The following is a 21460-nucleotide window of genomic DNA, read 5'->3' on the forward strand; positions in this document are numbered from 1 at the left end:
GGTCCCCATGAATTCAGCCCCAGATTTTACAAGACCTGTAAATCTGATTCTTTGTACTTGCTCACTAAAGCCTTTGGGGGATATTTATCATACGCTGGCGCTCGTGCGCCAGCGTATGATCGCCCCGCCGCTGCAAATTCGCAGCCCGATACATGAAGAGGCTTCTGCCTCTTCATGTATCGGGCTGCCAGTTGCGCAACGTTTTTCCTACGCCAGGCAGGGCGGTGCGCAGAGGTCCTGATAAATATCCCCCTTTAACTCTATATCAGGGAGTTGTTCTTTCCCAAAACAAGCTCTACAGGCATACATAACAGTGATACCTAAACCGGGGATGGACCAGACACATTGGGGCACATTTACTTTCCCGTCCCCGTGCGATTCCCTGATCCGGAATGTCCGCTGGTATGCCCATCTACCACGATTCATGAAGATTTTGAGCCCGATTTCCTGAAAGTGTCGCTTGCCCGATCAGGTCCACCAGAGTTCACCTTCTTCTTCCCGGTGCATGTAAGTGCTTGGCTTGCAACACAAATTGAATTGTTAAATCCCGCGCATAGTCCGAATCCGTCTGATGGCCCGCCCTCCAATTTGAGTCACGTAAAATCCGGCGCGATTGCGACACAAAACGTTTGCTTGCGACACAATCCCCAGCACAATCCCCAAAAAGTCGGTAATCCTGACGAAAATAAGCCCCATTGTGGTAATTTCAGACCAATATCCCTCCTAAATGTAGACACCAAGTTATTCTCAAAACTATTAGTGCTGCGATTCCAACAGTTTATGCAATCCCTGATCCATCAAGAACAGATGGGTTTTGTTCCAGTTTCATTAAACATGAGGGCTAAGACCTTCGGGAACCTCATGTGTCTACTATATATAGATGCTGAAAAAGCTTTCGATTGTATGAACTGGGGGCCACCCTGCGCTCAATAGGCTTGGGACCTCACATGAGAGAGAGAATAAAGGCCCTATCCCATGATCCATCTGCTAGGGTCAAGTTCAATGGTGCACTCTCAGAAGAAGTTTATTTAACCTCAGCCTTCTCTTTTAGATGGGCCGTGGATGGGGGTTCCCAGAATGTTCTTGGCGACAATCATTCAAAGTAGCAGCTTTGTATTGATTAAACTTCTTTATTGGTTTGCTCTGTGAAACACATTTCGAGACATGTAATGTAGCATAAATGTACAGCTTATATACATAATTGTTTGGCAGGATAAAGTTTTGTTTTGAATTACGTCAGCTTAATGTCACTTGCTAACAAGTAGTGTTCATTGATAAAAAATTTTTACAATCAGCCTCCGCCTCCTAGGTAAAAACATTACTATATTGATAACAGATTTATGGTAAGATAAATTAATGAATAATAAATACATGTATACAAACATAAAAGACATAAAATATTTAAAATAACAAGGATATAAGAATGTGTTATTCCTGTTTGTAGTGTGCATGCGGTAAGAAATACTCGCTAGGCGGAATATGCCTATTCCTATTCTCTTGCTACAATGATCTCAAGCACTGATCTAGACTGTATTGCATAGTGTGAGGGCTATGGAGGCCTGGAGAGATAAGGATATCTGATCAGGATCATAAATCTAGGTTATGATGAATGGTTATATGAGCACTGTTTCTGTCATTTCGTTCAGGCCTGCTGGTTTCAAAGTATTCAGCCGGTATAAACAATATGTTTCTTTTCTCTTTAGAGTCCGAAATCTGTTCTTGGTCTCGGGGCTGATTAAATCAATCGGAGTGATTGTTATTTTACCTTCTCCTTTATGTTTTAGCGCACAGTGTTTTAGAGCACATGTTTGAGGACCTTGTGTTTAATATTATATCTGTGTTGGTTGACTCTGCAATGTAGTGCTCGAGTTGTCCTGTCTGCATACTGTAGGTTACATTGACATTCGATAAGGTAAATAACATATTTGCTACAGCAAAGAAATCCTACCACTTCAAAATGGTCTTTTTGACCTAAACATCCCTTTACCTTGGGGTATATAAGCTGATGCTGGAGGTGGTCTTGTTAAGGCAGATAAATGCGCACTTTTGCCAAAAAAATCTATTTTTCCCACTAATCAAATTATCCCAAATTACCACCAAGATGCTCGGCGCTTGGTCATGATCAGGATAATGCAAGCGCCTTGCGTGTGTGAAATTGCTCCTCCCACCCTCGCTCCCGAGAGCCGGTGACGTCACCGAGCTCTCAGAAAGCACTGGCGCATGTGCACTGTATCTTAATTTTGCACGGCCACAATACAAAGCGGATGGCCGTGCGAAATTAAGATAAGTTCGCATGCGCCAGTGCTTTCCGAGATCTCTGTGACGTCAACGGCTCTTGGGAGCGAGGGAGAGAGGGTGAGGGGAGCAGTTTCACACACGCAAGGCGTGTGCATTATCCTGATCAACACCAAGCACCGAGCGTCCTGCTGTGTCGAATGGGGTAATATGAATAGTGGAAAAATAGATTTTTTGGCGAAAATGCACATTTATCTGCCTTAACAAGACCACCTCCAGCATCAACTTACATACCTTTACCTTGGGGTATGTTTAGGTCAAAATGACCATTTTGAAGTGGTAGGTTTCCTTTAAGTCAAATTTGAGATTAAAGGGGTTATGCCACAAAACAAATTACTCCAAAAAGCTCTCAAAGAGGTTAAAATATTTCAAAAATCTATATGTAATGGTTACCTGAAATTAAAAATACCTTTCTATTTGTTATTATGCTTCTTGTTCAGCTTCTATTCTGTTCCACACAAAAGTGGGTGTGGGAGGGGCCTAGCCGTGCACATGCAAAGCACTGACAGAGGCAGTTATTTCACAACTCATTGGCCTCATCTCAGACTACAGAGCGCTCAGCCTTCAGATTCTCCTGATTCTACTGATCGTCAGCACAGCAGGAATCTGTTATAGATGCTGTATTTCACCTACCAAAGCCCTGACACTGCTTTCCTTTAACTGGTCACTAATTGAATAAGAAAATGAATTATATATTATATATACACATACATATATATCTGTATACACACACCTTTATAATAAATAACATTCTGAACCTTTCATATCAGCCTTATTTATAAAAACTATAAAACAGTCTGTTGTTCATAGCAATCAGTCACAGCTCAGCTATCATTTTTTCAAAGCTGTATGAAAATAAAAGCTCAGTATAGTGTGTGTGCAGGTGTGTGTAATATATGTGTGTGTGTGTATATATCTACTGAGGAGTGACAGGTTATATATTATTTCTCACCAGTCACAGTGAGTGTGGTGTGTGTGTATATATATATATATTTTTAGGGGGCGTTCCAGCGCTCAGTCAGACCGTGCGCCAGAATTTACATGCAAAGTCTGACAGAAGTGTGTCTGACTTGTGTGTCTGGCACATCCTTCACTATACACAGGTTAACTGCACGTAGTACACACTGCTCTGTTGTTAGTACATGTGCCCCACTGTGTTCTCACATTATCATGGTCGGCCAGGCATGTTGGAAGTCTAGATAGGTGCAGGGGAGGCAAACCTCACGTGCATACCTCCCAACATTTGTGAAAGGGAAAGAGGGACAAAATGGCGGCACGCCACACCCCCAATCACTCCCTGGCCACGCCCCAAATTTTAGCCATATTATAATAATAAAAATCATCTCAATAAAAAAAAAAAAAAATTATCCTCATTGGGATTTGAACCCAGAACCTGCTGTGTCCATATACAATAATGACACAGCGCCTCAACCAACTGAGCTATAGCCTGTGATTATCTAGGTGTAGAATTTTGGTAACTAAGAACTATGACTACTGTTACACTGTGACACAGATTTAATGCTTTGGTATATAGGGAGGGATCTTCTCAGAAATTATTGTAATTATTGAGACTATTATTATTATTATTATGGAGATTATTATTATTATTTTTACTATTATTAATAATCGTCTCCATAATAATAAAAATAATAAAATTTATAATAATAATAGTTTCAATAATTAACATAAGTAATCTCTGAGAAGATCCCTCTCTATATATCAGGGCAGTAAGTCTGTGTCACAGTGTAAGTGGCAGATAACACTTCTTAGTTACCAGAAATCCTCAGCTCTGTATCACTGGGCTTACAGCTCAGTTAGTTAAGACTCCTGTCTGCAGTGCAGAGGGTCCCAGGTTCAAATCTCAGCCTGGGCAAAACTTTATTTAATTAAATACTGAGCTTGTGTCTGGGGAAGCCCTGGAGACCATATATGGACAGATGCTGATCTGAAGCTGATGACGTGGTCCCTGCTCTCCGGCTAAGCCTACACTTCTCTGAAAAGGATTCCCTGCCCGATGTCTGCTCTGGGGAACCCTAGGAGATGCAGTGACCATATATGGATAGATGCTGATCTGTAGCTGATGACGTGGTCCCTGCTCTCTCCGCTAAGCCCGACACTTCTCTGAAAAGGATTCCCTCCCGATGTCTGTAGAAGCCATTCTGTACTGTGAGTTCAGGCTTTCAAAGTATTTACTATGCAGACACAGCACCGGGACACAACGGGACCTGGGGAGAAAATCTGTGACAATCTCATAGCTGCCCGTGACGCGGGGCAGAGGTAAGAAAAACGGGACTTTCCTGGCAAAATCGGGATGGTTGGGAGCTATGCTCACGTGTATCGTCACTCCCAAGTGACATCCTCAGGGGCAAGTAGTTCTTATGCGCGGGGTTGGCCTCCCCTGAATTTATCTAGACCTATGACATGCTTGCACTATTGTCAGCTTGACCGACCATGATGCTGTGAGATTACATTCTTTTGCTCCACTTGTATGCATAGATTGTACTATTGAGTCAGGGATCTTTCTGATTTCATTTATTTTGTCATACCATTTATTCGGAAGGTCACGTATCATGTTTGATTATATTTGACACTTGGCAGGAGTGAGGGGTGTTTTCAGGGACACTTCTTTGTACTTCTTTGTCCCTGAAATTCTGTGCATTAACATGGACCTTTTTAGTTGTTTTTATTTTACTAATAAACTTTTGCATTTTTGTATGTTACTTTGGAGACGTTAATTGCATCTCTTGTGTTTCTTGTAAGGAATTGTGACCAAATCACAGCTTGTACGCTTGTGTCCCTATGTATTGTGAAAAGATTGCTAGATAGAAGATAGATAGGAAAAATGGATAGATAATGGATATATAGATGATATTTAAATAGGTAGGAGATGGATAGATAGGAAATAGATAGCAAATAAATGATAGATGACAGGTGATAGATTATAGTACTTGGATAGATAAATAGGTGACAGGTTCCCACATGTTGCTGATCTTTAGCTACTTTCCTGCTAGTCAGGGACAGGGGCTACTTTGCAGGACAGCAGGATAATATGGAGGGACAGTCAGGAGTGAAGATTAGAGGAGGAGGACTGCATCAAGAGAGGTCAGAGCTCAGCCTGTTGCTTGTGTTATCTCTGCAGCCTCCTGTGTGATCTGACGTGTGGTGGAGAGAGGAAAGGGCTGCTACATTGCTATGAACTTACATGTTAGGTGAGGACTTCTAAGGGACTTCTAGTTATCTAAGTTATCTAGTTATCTAAGGGACTTCTCCCATCTTATCAATATTCTGAATGAACTTCCCTGTGAGGAAGATTTTGTACTAGCTACCCTCGACGTCACAGCTACATACACAAACATCGAGCACCACTTAGGATTGGCCTGTATAGAGGTCATCCTGGAAAGAGACCAAGATAATATTATATATCCAAAGACAATTTCTAATAAACCGGTCCAGGTTTGAACCACCTCAAGTCTGGCTACCTCGCCGGTCCAGCTTGGTCCCAGTGTCTCTACTGCCTCCCAGAGCTGCCCCAGTGGTGCCCAAGCCTCCGCAGCTTCCCAGAGCTGCTCCAGCGGCGCTCAAGCCTCCGCAGCTTCCCAGAGCTGCTCCAGCGGCACCCAAGCCTCCGCAGCTTCCCAGAGCTGCTCCAGTGGCGCCCAAGCCTCCACAGCTCCCCGCAGCTGCTCCAGTGTCTCCGCAGCTCCCCGCAGCTGCTCCAGTGTCTCAGCAGCTCCCCGCAGCTGCTCCAGTGTCTCAGCAGCTCCCCGCAGCTGCTTCAGTGTCTCAGCAGCTCCCCGCAGCTGCTTCAGTGTCTCCGCAGCTCCCCGCAGATGCTCCAGTGTCTCCGCAGCTCCCCGCAGCTGCTCCAGTGTCTCCGCAGCTCCCCGCAGCTGCTCCAGTGTCTCTGCAGCTCCCCGCAGCTGCTCCAGTGTCTCCGCAGCTCCCCGCAGCTGCTCCAGTGTCTCCGCAGCTCCCCGCAGCTGCTCCAGTGTCTCCGCAGCTCCCCGCAGCTGCTCCAGTGTCTCCGCAGCTCCCCGCAGCTGCTCTAGTGGTTCCACAGCTCCCCTCAGCTGCTCCAGTGGCTTCGCAGCTCCCGGCAGCTGCTCCAGTGGCTTCGCAGCTCCCGGCAGCTGCTCCAGTGGCTTCGCAGCTCCCGGCAGCTGCTCCAGTGGCTCCGCAGCTCCCCGCAGCTGCTCCAGAGACTCTTCAGCCTCCTCAGCTTGTCAGAGCTGCTCCAGAGACCCTTCAGCCTCCTCAGATTGCCAGAGCTGCTCCAGAGATTCTTCAGCCTCCTCAGCTTGCCAATGTTGCTCCAGAGACTCTCCAGACTCCGCAGCTTGCCACGGCTTCTCCAGTGGCGCCCCAGACTCTGCAGCTTGCCACGGCTGCTCCAGTGGCACCTCAGACTCCGCAGCTTGCCACGGCTGCTCCAGTGGCGCCCCAGACTCCGCAGCTTGCCACGGCTGCTCCAGTGGCGCCCCAGACTCCGCAGCTTGCCATGGCTGCTCCAGTGGCGCCCCAGACTCTGCAGCTTGCCACGGCTGCTTCAGTGGCGCCCCAGACTCCGCAGCTTGCCACGGCTGCTCCAGTGGCGCCCCAGACTCCGCAGCTTGCCATGGCTGCTCCAGTGGCGCCCCAGACTCCACAGCTTGCCACGGCTGCTCCAGTGACTCTGCAGCTTGCCAGTGCTGCCCAAGTGGCGCCCCAGACTCCGCAGATTCCCACGGCTGCTCCGGCCTCCCCTGAGGCCGCTCCGGTGTGCCTAGAACCAACCCAGCCTGCTACTTCCCAAGTCTTCCCGGTGCCTTCTCTCCTCCTAAGGTGTCTCATCACCAAAAAGAATTGGAGCAGGCGAAGAAAGAAGAACAGCGGGCTGAAGAAGAAGAGAAGAGGGGCCCTAAGGGGGGGGTACTGTCACGGTTACACCCGCGATCCTCGGCACGGATTGAGGGTGCACCCGTGCCTGCTGCCGCGGTCCCCGCTCCCCCAGCTCTCACTTACCTCTCCTGGCTCTGGGCTGCACTCTTGCTCCCAGCGTGTAGGCTGCATGCTGTTTCCATGCAGTCGCGTGCTCCTGCCACTAGAGGGGGCGCGCGCAGACTTCTCCCAGCCTTAAAGGGCCAGCGTCCTCCTTATTGGCTCTGGCATTCCTGGCTATATAGCCTGGCGACTCCCAGCATCCCCTGACGGATCTTCATGTCCTGTTACTGAAGAGAAAGCCCTCCGTGTTCCTGAGCGTTTCCAGACGCCTCTGTGGATTCTGTGATTCCCGTGTTCCGTGGTGTTTCCGTGTTCCTGGTTTCCTGTGTTCCCGTGGTATCCTATAGTGGTCCTGTTATCCTGTGGCGGTCCTGTTATCCTGTGGCGGTCCTGGTATCCTGTGGCGCTCCGGTATTCCAGCAGCCATCCGAGGTCCTGCCATCCGTCCGAGGTCCTGCCAGCCGTCCGAGGTCCTGCTAGCCGTCCGAGGTCCTGCCTGCCGTCCGAGGTCTTGCCTGCCGTCCGAGGTCTTGCCTGCCATCCGAGGTCTTGCCTGCCTGCCTTCCCGTGGTCCTGCCTGCCTTCCCGTGGTCCTGCCTGCCTTCCTTCCCGTGGTCCTGCCTGCCTTCCTTCCCGTGGTCCTGCCTGCCTTCCTTCCCGTGGTCCTGCCTGCCTTCCTTCCCGTGGTCCTGCCTTCCTTCCTGTGGTCCTGCCTGCCTTCCCGCGGTCCTGCCTACCTTCCCGTGGTCCTGCCTGCCTGCCCGTGGTCCCCGTGTCGCTACCTTGGCTGCCACCGTGGGCCTAGTCGCACCCGCGGAGCGACCTGGTAACTCCCCGCCGCAGCAAGACCATCCCGCTTTGCGGCGGGCTCTGGCGAAGAGTTCACTTAGACTCTGCTCCCGGGTGCGGCTAAGGTTGTTATCTCCGGCGGTGGTCCAGGGAGTCCACTTACTTAGTCCTAAGGGACTAATCCCCTGAGATTGTGACAACAACGTCCGTAATTACAAAAAAATAAACATTTTATAGCCTGTAAAATGTGACATTGCAGATCTGCTCTGAATGGCGCTGCTTCTGTCCTATGCCCGGCCGTGTGCCCTTACAGCGGTTTACCAACACATATGGGGCATTCTCATACTTGGCAGTAATTGGGTATCAAACTTTTGAACTTTGTAATTTCGTCATTTAATACTTTGTGACGGTTTAATTTTTGGCCAAAATTAATATATTGTCTAAAAAAAATTACAGCTTGTAAATTACACTTCCATTTTGTTTTAAACCCTGTGAAGCATCTAAAGGGTTAACACACTTCTTAAAGTTTTACACATTGAGGCGTGTAGTTTCTAAAATGGCATAATTTATGGGGTTTTACTGTTATTTATGCCTCTCAAAGTCTCTTAAAGCTGAGCAGGTGCCTCTAAATAAGGGTTTTGGTGATTTTCATAAAAATGAGAAAAATTGCACCCACAATTCTGAACCTCCTAACAACCTAAAAAAGAGAGAGGATGCATAAAACCCTATGCCTATATAAAGCAGACATTCGGGAAATGTTAGTTGTAAAATTACTTGGGTGCTATGGCTATCTGCCTGAAAAGCAGAACATTTTTAACTTTAAAAATGAATAATTTTTAGAAATATTTGCTTTAAAAATGAATAATTTTTTGAAATATTTGCCATTTTTTTTCATAACTATACACAAAAGTTATCAAAATGTTTCTATTACTTTGAAGTACAATGTGTGAAGGGAAAGCAATCTCAAAATCCCTTGGATATGTTACAGCATCACAAAGTTATAACCTCCTATAATGACACAGGGCAGATTTTAAAAATCAGGCCTGGTCCTAAAGGTCTAAAATGGCTTGGACACAAAGGGGTTAACGTATTAACATAGCATATATAAATAAAGTAAAACATGGCATTTTCGGTTTGTTTTTTTCTACATTTAAAACACATACATTTTTTAAACAAGTCAATGTGTGAGATGTAACAATCTGTCTACACCAGAATATTGGAGTAATTTGCACCAGAAATGGCGTGTATTGAGGGTTTTAGACTATTTTTAGACTTGTGAGAAAGGGGAATGTCCTGGTTAAAAGGAGGCTTAGTCTCACAGAAAGCAGCTCATTCATGCGCTAGAAAATTCCGACTAGGCACAAGAAAATCCATTATTGTAGCACTGAAAACTCGAACAATTATTTGAAGGTGCAAAGTTTGACTCACCAGTCTTATACTGTACCATATTAATCATCCTGCGTCAGAAAGTGATTAATTTGGAGAAGCAGTTAGCTGTCTAGTTCTGGTCTAAAAATCAACACATTATTGCATCTACCCCAATGCCTCTTTAAATTAATTAATCTTTCCCAGATAAACTCAGAGTCCTACAAACGCATATTGGGGCAGATTTATCAAGCTGTCTGAAAGCTGAGCTGTGATTGGTTGCCATGGGTAACTATTCTGACTTTCAGACAGCTTGATAAATCTGCCCCATTGTTGTCATTTAACAATAACCATGCATTTTGTAAATGCAGGGATACTAGAAACAGCTTGTGGAATATCACAACTAGAAGCATGAACCAAAGCATTGATGTGTTTCATTGGCAAGTGTGAAACACAGTGAAAAACTCGACAACAATATCATGAGGGTTATTTATCATATGCTGGTGCACGAGTGCTGGCGTATGAAAGCCCCGCCGAGCATAAGCTAGCATTGCGATTATTTCAGGGCTTCTAGCCCTGATTAATGCCTCCCCATTTGTGAATGCAGCTTTGGATCATAAGTAGACTTACTTCGGGGGGGCGTGGCCTGATGGCGGACTAAGCGGACGCGTGCCGAAGAGCTCCTGGGCCCTGACCTGCACCCCGACTCCCTGGGCAGCCGTTCCCCGCTACAATCATCCTCACCTGTTTCCCCTGGGCTCGGTGCTCGGTCCGCTCTGATCCGGCATCAGTTTCTGCCGGATTCCAGGCTGTTCTTGACTCATCGGCCCTGTCTCCCCTGGACCACGTATCCCGGCAGCGATCACGGAGTGCCGATACTGCCGGGTCTGCTACCTGCTGCCGCTCCCACGTGGCGCTGCATCAGCGATATTGCCACGCTGCTGCTCCAGCCCGTCTGCCCGGTGGGGTGGCGAAGCCGGGCGGCCATCTACTCCTGGCGGACGAACACATGGCCGACGCCATCTTGCAGGCCACCCTGCCTCTGCTCCATGCGGTCGTGGCAGGTGTAATCCTCCCAGAGGCTATCTGGACTTCTTGGCTAGGAGGTAGGACGCACACTGGCTGCTGGCAACTCTCCATACCACCACTGACCATGCACACTTGATGTGACTGCTCTCCAGGTACCTGCTCTATATTAACCCCTACTGGGTCAGAACTGTGCTGTGACTGCTCTCCAGGTACCTGCCCTATATTAACCCCTGCTGGGACAGAACTGTGCTCTGCCTGCTCCTGGTACCTGCTCTATATTAACCCCTACTGGATCAGAGCTGTGCTGTGACTGCTCCTCTGATACCCGCTCTATATTAACCCCTAGAACTGTGCTGTGTCTGCTCTCCTGGTACCTGCTCTATATTAACCCCTACTGGGTCACAACTGTTCTGTGACGGCTCCTCTGGTACCCGCTCTATATGAACTCCTACAGGGTCAACTGTGCTGGGCCTGCTCTCCTGGTGTTTGCTGTCAACTAGCCCCTCTCTTCGGCTGCCTTGGTCGCAGTTATGGGTAACAGAAGGATGGCGGCCAAACAATCAAAAATGGCATCCAGTGCCTCTGCACCACCCTTGGATGACGAGTCTATCCTGGAAGACCCTCAATTTCAGTCATTGGAGCCATTGGATGCCCAGACGTGCTCTACTTCTGAGGCATTTCTGGCACAAATACAGTCTAATGCTGCTCAAGAACTGGGGAAATTCTCCCGCACACAACCCTGCTCTCCGGAAAGGCCTCCAGATTCCTCTGGTTTGAGGGCTCCCAAAGTCCGCCCCAGCCGGCGTTCTCAGCGGACATATCAGACCCACCGGGTCCATCTGCAGCACTAGATCGCAAGTTTGACGAGGTACTGGCGGCCATTAATCTTTGCCAAGTCAAGCTAGTTACAAAAGTCGATGAACTACGGCAATTCTGTGCTGTTGAGACATGATGTACATAAGGCTAAGGAGAGAATCAAGGAAACTGAACGCCGAGTGTCTGACGTGGAGGATGTCCAGAGGCCAATGCCGGCACAAATCAGTGAACTACAACGACAAATGATGGCATCCATCGAAAGGGCGATGATTTCGAAAACCGGATTAGGAGGAACAACGTTCGAGTGGTTGGGTTAGCTGAAAAATCTGAGGGTCCTGATCTTGTATCCTTTTTTGAAACCTGGCTTAAAAATGTACTGCCAGCAGACACCTTCTCCCCTTTCCTTTCAGTTGAAAGAGCCCATCGGGTTCCATCCAGCCTGGCCCACCAGGGGGCAACCCTAGACCTTTTCTTGCCCGCTTGCTTCACTTTCAGGACACGTTATCCTTAGGGCAGTTCGTACCAAAGGGGAGATTCTATATGCCAACAACAGAGTGTCCTTCTACCCTGATTTCTCGGGCTCAGTGTGGAAGCAAATCCCAATTTAATGAAGCTCACGCTCGTCTCAGGGAAAAGGGGTACAAATACTTTATGATGTACCCAGCACGTTTACGCATTGTGGATGGTCAAAAGACCCGGTTCTTCACCTCACCTGCTGAGGCCCTCCACTGGGCGGATGCTGCCCCCAGGGTGGCTCAGGCCACTGGGGTACCTCCCCCTGCTGAATGAAAATGGACAGAGGCTCTCTGTGGTTTTACATTCTAATTGTGCTAGTATTATCACACACTTCGTAAGAAACGTCTGAGTTACAAGTTTCTTTATACTCATTGTTTTATCATATCAAGCATTACGGGTAGATGATATGTAACACAATGTCTGTCTTGTTCCCCCCTCCCCCACCATCTCCCCCCCCCCCTTCCTTCCTGGTCCTCCTCTTTTTCTCTTCCGTCCCACCCCTCATTTTCCCTTCCCATCCCCTCCCCTCTACTCTTCTGAATATGGCTGCCTAAAGCTATCCTGAAAATATTTATCCTGGGACAGGTCAGGGTCCTTGGAAAATCGGTAAGGGTTTGTTTAGTTGGGAACCACCAGGTCTGCACTACTACTATTAGGGTGTTAGACAATGGGTTTTCAGGGTAGTTTGCTCGTTCTGTTACGTGTCTCAATACTAGTTCGCCTTTGTCTCTGACGTATGGAAGAAAGTGTGCTTGCTGGAATCTACCTCCTCCTCCTACATGTCATACAAGGTACCTCGCTGGTCAGGCCATTCCCGTTTCCTTTCCGTTAATATGGCACCAATCAAAATAATGAGTTGGAATGTCAGGGGCATGAATTCCAAATTTAAGCGTGATCTGATTTTGGATACGATTAAACAAAATACCCCTCACATTGTAGGTATTCAGGAAACCCACCTGACAGGCCAGAAGGTCCTTGCCTTGAAAAGGGCCTGGGTGGCCAGGGGTTACCATTCCTCATACTCCATCTATGCCAGAGGGTGGTCTCAATCCTTATATCTCTCCCCATAGAAGTAATACAAGTCGCACAGGATCACTTTGGCGGTATGTAGTTCTGCACTGTGCCTTGTGCGGTTTCTCCTTCACAATTGCAGCAATTTACATGCCTCCTCCCTTTGACTCCGCCACACTCCATGTAATAGCCAGTAAACTGGCAGCAATGCCCCCAGGTCCGCTGTTGTTGTGTATTGGTGATTTCAATGCAGTTCCTAACCCCCTGGTTGACCGCACAAGTGGCCTGGATTCAGCCTCTCCTCGTTTAAATGATTGGCTCCTATCGCTTAGCCTCACTGACTTATGGCGCAGTAAACACCCCCAAGATAGAAAATATTCATTTTATTCCCCTGTACATAAGAGCTTCTCCCGCATAGACTTTGGTTCCCCTGAACTATTACCCTATGTAGACTCAATATCCTATTGCCCCCGTAGTGCCTCGGATCACTCTGCTATGCTGCTTCACCTTCGTGTAGGTCCACCCTGCGACTCGCATCTGTGGCGCTTTCACCCGGCCTGGCTTCTCTCACCGACAGTTTGGGAGGCGGTTCAGACGGCACATAGTGAGTTCTGGGCTACACATTCCTCACACCATGATAAACTGCTATTGTGGGAAATCCTCTGTAAGGGGGGCCTTCATGTCTGGGGTTGCAGGGCATAGGAAAACACTAAATGTAACCGAGGGCCAACTGTCCACTGCCTTAATGGCAGCAGAGAAAGACTATCTTGCACACCCTACTCCTGATCGCAAAAGAGCGTGGGCTCAGGCACAGAGGGCTCATCTGGCATCTGCTAAAGAGCGCACTAGCAAACGCCTACTTGCCAGGGAGGCTTCTATATTTGAGTTTGGGGACAAAAACGGGAAACTCCTAGCATACCTCTCGAGAGCCGAGCGCCCTTGTGTCTCGGTACCTTCCATCATGGACGCAAAAGGTGACATAATTACGGACCCTAGGTCTATAAACACTGTATTTTGTGAATATTACTCCTCCCTATACTGTTCTAGATCATCTGCCTCCCCTGCTGAGATGGCCCAATTCCTGGATGAACTCCCTCTATGGCACTTAACTCCGGCTCAGGCATCTGAACTAGATGCCCCCATCTCAGCGGAGGAGATAGAATCGGCTATACAGACATTACCCTCCAGTAAGACACCAGGGTTGGATGGGCTTGGTGGGGAATGGTATAATGAAAGATGTGATGTTCTGACTCCGCTCCTATTACAAATGTACTTAACCGCATTAGAACATGGATCTCTCCCCGAGTCTATGAGAGGCCCTTATTGTAATCCTTCCTAAGCCAGGAAAAAAAAACAAAAAAAAAACCTCTACTCCCTGATTCATATCGGCCAATCTCCCTAGTCCTGGCCAAAATTCTCGCTACAAGACTAAACAAAGTTATCCTATCATTGGTCCACGTGGATCAAACTGATTTTATGCCAGGTAGGGGTACCGATATTAATATCCAAAGACTACACTTAAATATAGCGGAGGCTGGGGATACACGTGACCCAGGTTTTATTCTATCCTTAGATAACTGCAAGGCATTTGACTCTGTTGAGTGGTCTTATCTATGGGCCCTACTGCCTAGATTGGGGTTAGGCCCTCGGTTTACAGCCCTTGTGCAACTCCTATATACTGCGCCTAAGGCCAGGGTCAGAACCAACCTTAACATCCCTCCGTCCTTTCCCATGGCTAGGGGCACTAGGTAGGGTTGCCCGTTATCCCCTCTCCTATTTACATTCGCCATTCAGATAAAATTAGGGGCATTGTCAGAGGCACTATTACTGAGAAGGTTTCCATGTATGCGGACGACACCCTAAAGTACCTTGCAGATGCCGGCTCGTCCCTTTTGTCCCTGCTGTCTCTGATTGACCGTTATGGATCCCTTTCGGGCATGCGAGTCAACTGGGACAAATTGGTCCTTTTTCCTTTATTTGATGAGGAAATAGATAATAGTCTTCTTCCTGTTTCAGTCCAAGTAGAGTCACAGTTTAAATACATTTTTGTTCAGGTATCACGTAAGGTCCAGGCATTCACGGACTTGAATATTAAACCCCTGATCTCCACAACTGAAACCCGGTTGAAGGCCTGGTCCTCCCTCCACCTCTCCCTATACGGACGCATTAATATATTCAAAATGATTTTTCTCCCTAAGTTCCTGTATTTGTTTCATGCCTGCCCTGTGCTACTCTCTAAGAGCTTATTTAACTCCTGTATGGTATCCTTAGATCCTTCTACTGGCAGGGTGGGTCACCACACTTTAGCCTGGCTCTTCTGCAAGCCCCTAAATAACGGGGTGGATTAGCAGCCCCTGACTTATACCTATACTACTTGGCTGCCCAGATGGTATATGCCCAATGGTGGATTGATATTGACAGGGGTAATGCTGCTACTGCCCTAGCGGGGGCTATTGTAGGTTCATACGAAGCCATAACAAACCTACTTTACCATTATAAATCCCCCTTAAAAGTTCCTCTCCCTATGCGGACCATAGCAACATGCTGGCAGAGAGCCCAGGTGTTGGGGGGTGGGGCTGACTCCCCTTCGCCTAGGACTTCACTCTGGTTAAACCCATGGCTTGCTCATCTCCTCTCTCTTCCTGGGTGGACGATGTGGGGAGCGGCTGGGGTGAAGTTTTTAGTTCATCTACTGAATACAAATGGGGTATTGCTTTCCTTTACTGAGGTTCGGGACAGGCATGTTCTGCCTGCCATAGCCTCCTTTCATTACACGCAGTTACATCATGCTTTTAAGACCCAGTTTGGCTCCGTATGTCTGATACCTAAATTCTCAAAGTTGGAAAATTTGTTGGACACTGCGGATCTCCCTAAGCTGCTCACCCAGGTCTACGGTCTTTTGCAAGCACTGGGTAATAGACCCTTTGATAAAGCTGTGGTGGTGAGCGCTAGGGATTTCCTGATACAGTCCAAATTTCTGCACCGGGTATACTTGATCCCTTCAAGATTATATTGTATATCTTTATGCCAAATGACTTATGCTTCCGCTGTCAGGCTGCCTCTGGGTCCTTTCTGCATTGCGTATGGGCCTGCCCAAAGGTTGCTACCTTTTGGTCAGAGGTCCTGGAATTCCTGAATACCCACTTTAACTTTCCACGCTTAATGTCCCCCGCAGTAATTAATGGCCACTACGACAAGATTTTCTTTCGGTTTACTCTGTACTATGCTCGTAAAGTAGTAATTATGTCCTGGAAAGATCAGGACCCCCGCCCTTGAAACGTTGGATAATGCTTATTAATAGTACCATCCCACATTATCGCTCGGTGTACGTCAATAGGAGGTGCCCCCAGAAATTTGATCTCATCTGGTCTAGATGGTGCGAGAACCCGTATACTGGTCTCTAGAGTATCTGAAGTGCTACACTCTTATACTACAAAAGCTTGGGGATGGTAGAATGCTGGTATGCGTGAATGTTTGTCTTCTGTGTATGTTGTCTTGTTTTATGTATTAAGGCTGAACACAACTGCTCCAGTTTTTACCTGGAATATCCTGTCTATTACTCATTCAGTGGCATCTGCTGCTCTGCAATGTACTTATGATTGCCTGTGTTACTGTATATGGTCCAAAATAAAGCACTGTGTTCTGCTGTGTTCTGCTGTGTTAAATTGTTAAAGTTTAATTTTTGTTATTAAAATTTATTAAAAAATGCATAAATAAAAACTTAAAAAAAAAAAATAAGTAGACTTACTATAACTCTTTCCTCTACCCCACCTTTTATATATTAGCTAACTAACTTCTACCTCATGCTGAACTTCCATACTTCCATACCCAAACCAGGCTCCATGAGTTTCTGCTTCAGGGGCAGAAAACTCCCCTCAATATTGTCAATGGAGCTCAGTCTCCAAAATTTAGATGGGCTTCCAGATGGGCAATTTGTATACATCCCACATTGCAGTATGCCCCCTTGAAGGTTGCTCAGGATGCACTTATATAGTCCATTTTACTAATGAGGACCATATAATAAAGGTTTTGCAATAAAATTTTGTAAAGTTACAATTCACTGAAACAGTACAATACAAAAATACAGAAGTCACCTCCTAAGGTCCCTTAATCTCAAAGGGTTTGTGCAAGTTAAAGTTATTAAATTTTTCAATATACAGGCGGTCCCCTACTTAAGAACACCCGACTTACAGACAACCCCTAGTTACAAACGAACCTCTGGTTGTTGGTAATTTACCAGATGTTAGCCTTAGACTACAATAAACAGCTATTATTGTTAATCCTGTTTCTTATGACAATCCAACATTTTTCAAATCCAGTTGTCACAAGTCTTGTATTAGCCACGGGTCATGTTGTCCACTGTCCAGCCATGTCATGATTCAGCCATCTTGTGTAATCTGTTCGCTTGCCTGCTTGCTTCTCCTTGACTCTTGTTTGAGATAGTTGTCATTCAGCCTGTTTTCTTCTCCTTATCTTATTTTGGTTACTAAGGAGGCACCATCAGTACATTTTGTAGCTGGGATAATATAACATTCTGTTTATATGAGAGAAAGGCCTTTTGGTTATAGCAGTTAATTTGGAAATCACCATACAACTGTGAAGGGTCTTTGGAGCCCTAGATTATAATCTCTAACAGTATGTTGGAAAATTATTTAACTTTTCCTTGCACAACCCATGTCAATTATTTGCTTAAAGTGGACAACCCCTTTAACCGCTTCATAACCGCCCATGTTAAATACGTTGGGCCTCTCCATACTTGGCGGTTGTCAGCTGTATTACACAGCTGACACCTGCCGGGAACTGACACCACAGTCCTGGCACCTGACCACGGCACCTATAGCAGTTGGTGCCCTCAGGAACATCATTGGAGGTACAGTGACAGCTTGGAGCCTATTAAAGGTTCCCATAGCTGTCCATATTATTTCTATATTAATATATGATATATAGTTTCATAGTTTATACGGTTGAAAAAAGACACTTGTCCATCAAGTTCCACCAAGGAAGGGTAGGGATTGGATGAGGAAGGGATTTAGGGGAAACAATTCTATATAACATAACAATCAATGTTATATAGGTGTAAAAAGGCATCTAGACCCTTCTTGAAGCTCTCCGCTGTCCCTGCTGTGACCAGTGCCTGAGGCAGGCTATTCCACAGATTGACAGTTCTCATAGTAAAAAAGCCCTGTCGCCTCCGGTGATTAAACCTAGTTTTCTCCAGACGGAGACAGTGCCCTCTCGTCTTTTGATTTGATTTAATCTGAAACAACTTACCACCATATTTTTTGTATGGACCATTCATATATTTATATAAATTAATCATGTCCCTTCTTAGTCGTCTCTTTTCCAGACTAAATAAATCTAGTTTTTTTTAATCTTTCCTCATAACTAAGACCCTCCATACCCCTTATCATTTTTGTGGCTCTACGTTGAACCCTCTCCAGCTCCAGGGCATCCTTTTTATGGACCGGTGCCCAGAACTGGACAGCATATTCCAGGTGTGACCGAACCAGTGCCTTGTATAGTGGTAATATTACATCCCTATCACGAGAGTCCATACCACTTTTGATACATGACAAGATCCTACTAGCTTTAGAGGCAGCTGATTGACATTGCATGCTGTTATTCAATTTATGATCTACAAGTACCCCCAGGTCCTTCTCAACAAGGGACTCTCCCAGATTTACTCCCCCAAGGACATATTTTGCCTTTGGATTATTGGCCCCCAGGTGCATAACCTTACATTTATCCTCATTTGCCAAGTGGATGACCAAACATTCAGTTTGTCCAAGTCACCCTGCAGCCTATGAACATCCTCCATAGACTGTATTACACTACACAGCTTGGTGTCATCTGCAAAAATAGACACAGTGCTATTAATTCCTACCTCTATATCATTAATAAATATATTAAATAGTAGTGGGCCAAGCACAGAACCCTGAGGTACACCACTCATAACTGGTGACCATTTTGAGTAGGAATCATTGACCACAACTCTCTGGATACGATCCTTCAGCCAGTTTTCAATCCTATTGCAAATGATTTCTGCCAAACCAATAGCCCTAATTTTACCCATCAGGCGTCTATGAGGGACAGTGTCAAATGCCTTTGCAAAGTCCAAGAACACAATATCCACAGCTGCTCCTCCATCCAGGCATCTGCTCACCTCCTCATAGAAGCAGATAAGGTTAGTTTGACAACTTCTATTCTTAGTAAACCCATGCTGGCTGTCACTTATTATTCTATTTGATGTCACATACTCCAGTATGTAGTCTTTTACTAACCCTTCCAATACTTTCCCCACAATGGAAGTTAAGCTTACAGGCCTGTAATTGACTGGCAAAGTTCTAGAGCCCTTTTTATATATTGGCACCACATTTGCCTTGCGCCAGTCACTTGGCACCACACCAGACATTACGGAATCCCTGAAGATGTTAGACAGTGGTACAGCAATAACAGAACTGAGTTCTTTAAGAACTCTGGGGTGTAACCCATCCGGTCCAGGAGCTTTGTACACATTGATTTTATTGAGCTTAGATTGAATAATGTCTACATTTAGCCAGTCTAGTATATTACAGGGTGCATGACCCGCACTGGCACCACCCAAGTCAGAAGTTCTCTCTCTTCTATTGTACAAACGGAGCTAAAAAACCTATTAAGTAACTCCGCCTTCTCTTGGTCTCCAGTCACCGATGCCCCATTTTCAGAAGGGGTCCAACCTGTTCTGACCCATTTTTTTTTGCATTGATATACCTAAAAAATTTATTGGGATTTGTTTTGCTATCTTTAGCCACCTGTCTTTCATTTTGTATTTTGGCTGATTTGATTTTGAAGTTTTTTGTAAGTATCGAAAGCCTCTGGTGACCCGTCAGATTTATATTTTTTAAATGCCCTCTTTTTCTCATTAATTGCCCTTTTAACTGTAGCTGTAAGCCACACAGGGTGTAATCTCGCCCGTCTATACTTGTTACCTATTGGAATAAATTTAGAAGTATAAAAACCCAGGATAGATTTGAATTTCTCCCATTTAACATTAGCATCATCGTTTGACAGAATCTGATCCCAGTCTATATCCTGTATTGCAGCCCTGAATTTTTGGAAATTAGCGCTCTTAAAATTCAAAGTTTTCGATTTTCCCACCTGTTTCTGCTTTTTAAAGTTTAAGAGGAAAATAATTATATTATGATCGCTGTTCCCAAGGGGTTCCCGGGTACTGACATTTTGGACAATCTCCTCATTGGTAGAAATCACAAGGTCCAACAATGCGTCACCTCTTGTGGGATCTTCTACCAGCTGCACCATAAAATTATAAGACAAGCCCTGACCCCAATTTATATTTGGAAAGTTAAAGTCTCCCATTATCACTACGGTCCCCTCCTGTGCAGCCCGCTCCATCTGTTTATATAGGTGACCCTCTATTTCCTCAGAGATGTTAGGGGCTCTATAAATTACACCAAAAAAATTGTATTATGTTAATTATATTATAGTAATATAGAAGCAGTATATTGTATAAATTATTAAACCACCCATTGTATAAATACAGTACTAAAATTAAAAAATATATATGTAAAAATTCTAATCACCCCCTTTTCCTAGAACACATATAAGTAAAATCATAAACGTATTAGGTATCGCCAAGTCCCAAAATGTACAATCATTTAATATATAAAAACAATTAAAAACAATAATTGGTATCACTGCAATTTTTCTGATCCAAAGAATAACTGAGAGATTTCATCTCGACATGTAAATGGCAGAGAATATTAAATGGTGCCGCTAGAAAATAAAATTTGTCTCACATTGAGCAAGCCAACGCTTAATTAATGAAAAAAAGAAAACATTTATGGAATGTGGAAGAAGAGTAAAAAATGGAAATGCAAAAAAATGTAAAACTTGGTCTTGAAGGGGTTAAGTCACTTTATCTAAAGTGATAAGACACTGCACACTGCAGACAAATGCACACTCCCATGGCCCTCTGATATGATATGTCAACAGACTGTTGTCATATCATTAGATAAATTGGTCTATAAAAACAAATAAAATTTCTCATCAAGATTCAGGGCAAACTAGAAATGTAACTAGAGATGTTTAAATGTAACACATTAAAATTAAATGTTTGCTTAATCTGTTGTAAACTTCCTAGAATGCTACATATAAAAACATTACATGCAATTCCATATACTGCTGTTGTTTATGGGTGTTGCACACAAACCAAACATTCATACTAAACATTAAGTTGCTACATATAGCATTAACGGAGATACCAATCATTGAACATTATCACAGGTATAAAGAGCTAAATTTACTACAATTTTTACCTTCTTTCATCTGTCTTGGCTGTGACAGGATTTTTTAGTCCTAATTTAAAGAGCCACACCATCCCCCTTCCAGCTCTGTAACTTCCTGTGACTCAAATGACATCACAGCAGGCTGCTGGAATGTGTGTGATGTGGGGGTGGAAAGTGTTTAAGGCATTCCTAACAAACTCTTTGACCTCTTCCCTTCCACAGGCTTATGCATCCCTTCAACTTACCATTTCCCTCCCTACTTGGTACACAACAATTTCAGCGTACTTTTGTGAGTGCTATTGTATAACATTCTGTTGCTTTTCTGCTGTGAGTGGAAAATACAATACATAATTATGGCATGCTGAAATATAAAA

General features: G+C 45.3%; 1 protein-coding gene across 1 annotated transcript in view; it reads right to left on the reverse strand.

Moving 5' to 3' along the window:
• PPARD (peroxisome proliferator activated receptor delta) overlaps positions 1-21232 on the reverse strand; it is a 76240-nt gene extending 55008 nt beyond the window's left edge. Inside the window, exon 1 of the mRNA XM_072137186.1 lies at positions 21117-21232. Within this exon, the coding sequence (XP_071993287.1) occupies positions 21117-21126 (10 nt within the window). The 5' untranslated portion in view covers positions 21127-21232. The remainder of the gene's footprint in view (positions 1-21116) is intronic.
• Between the last annotated feature and the right edge of the window lie 228 nt (positions 21233-21460).

The sequence above is a fragment of the Engystomops pustulosus genome, chromosome 2, assembly GCF_040894005.1.
Source record: "Engystomops pustulosus chromosome 2, aEngPut4.maternal, whole genome shotgun sequence".
Taxonomy (NCBI): Eukaryota; Metazoa; Chordata; class Amphibia; order Anura; family Leptodactylidae; genus Engystomops; species Engystomops pustulosus.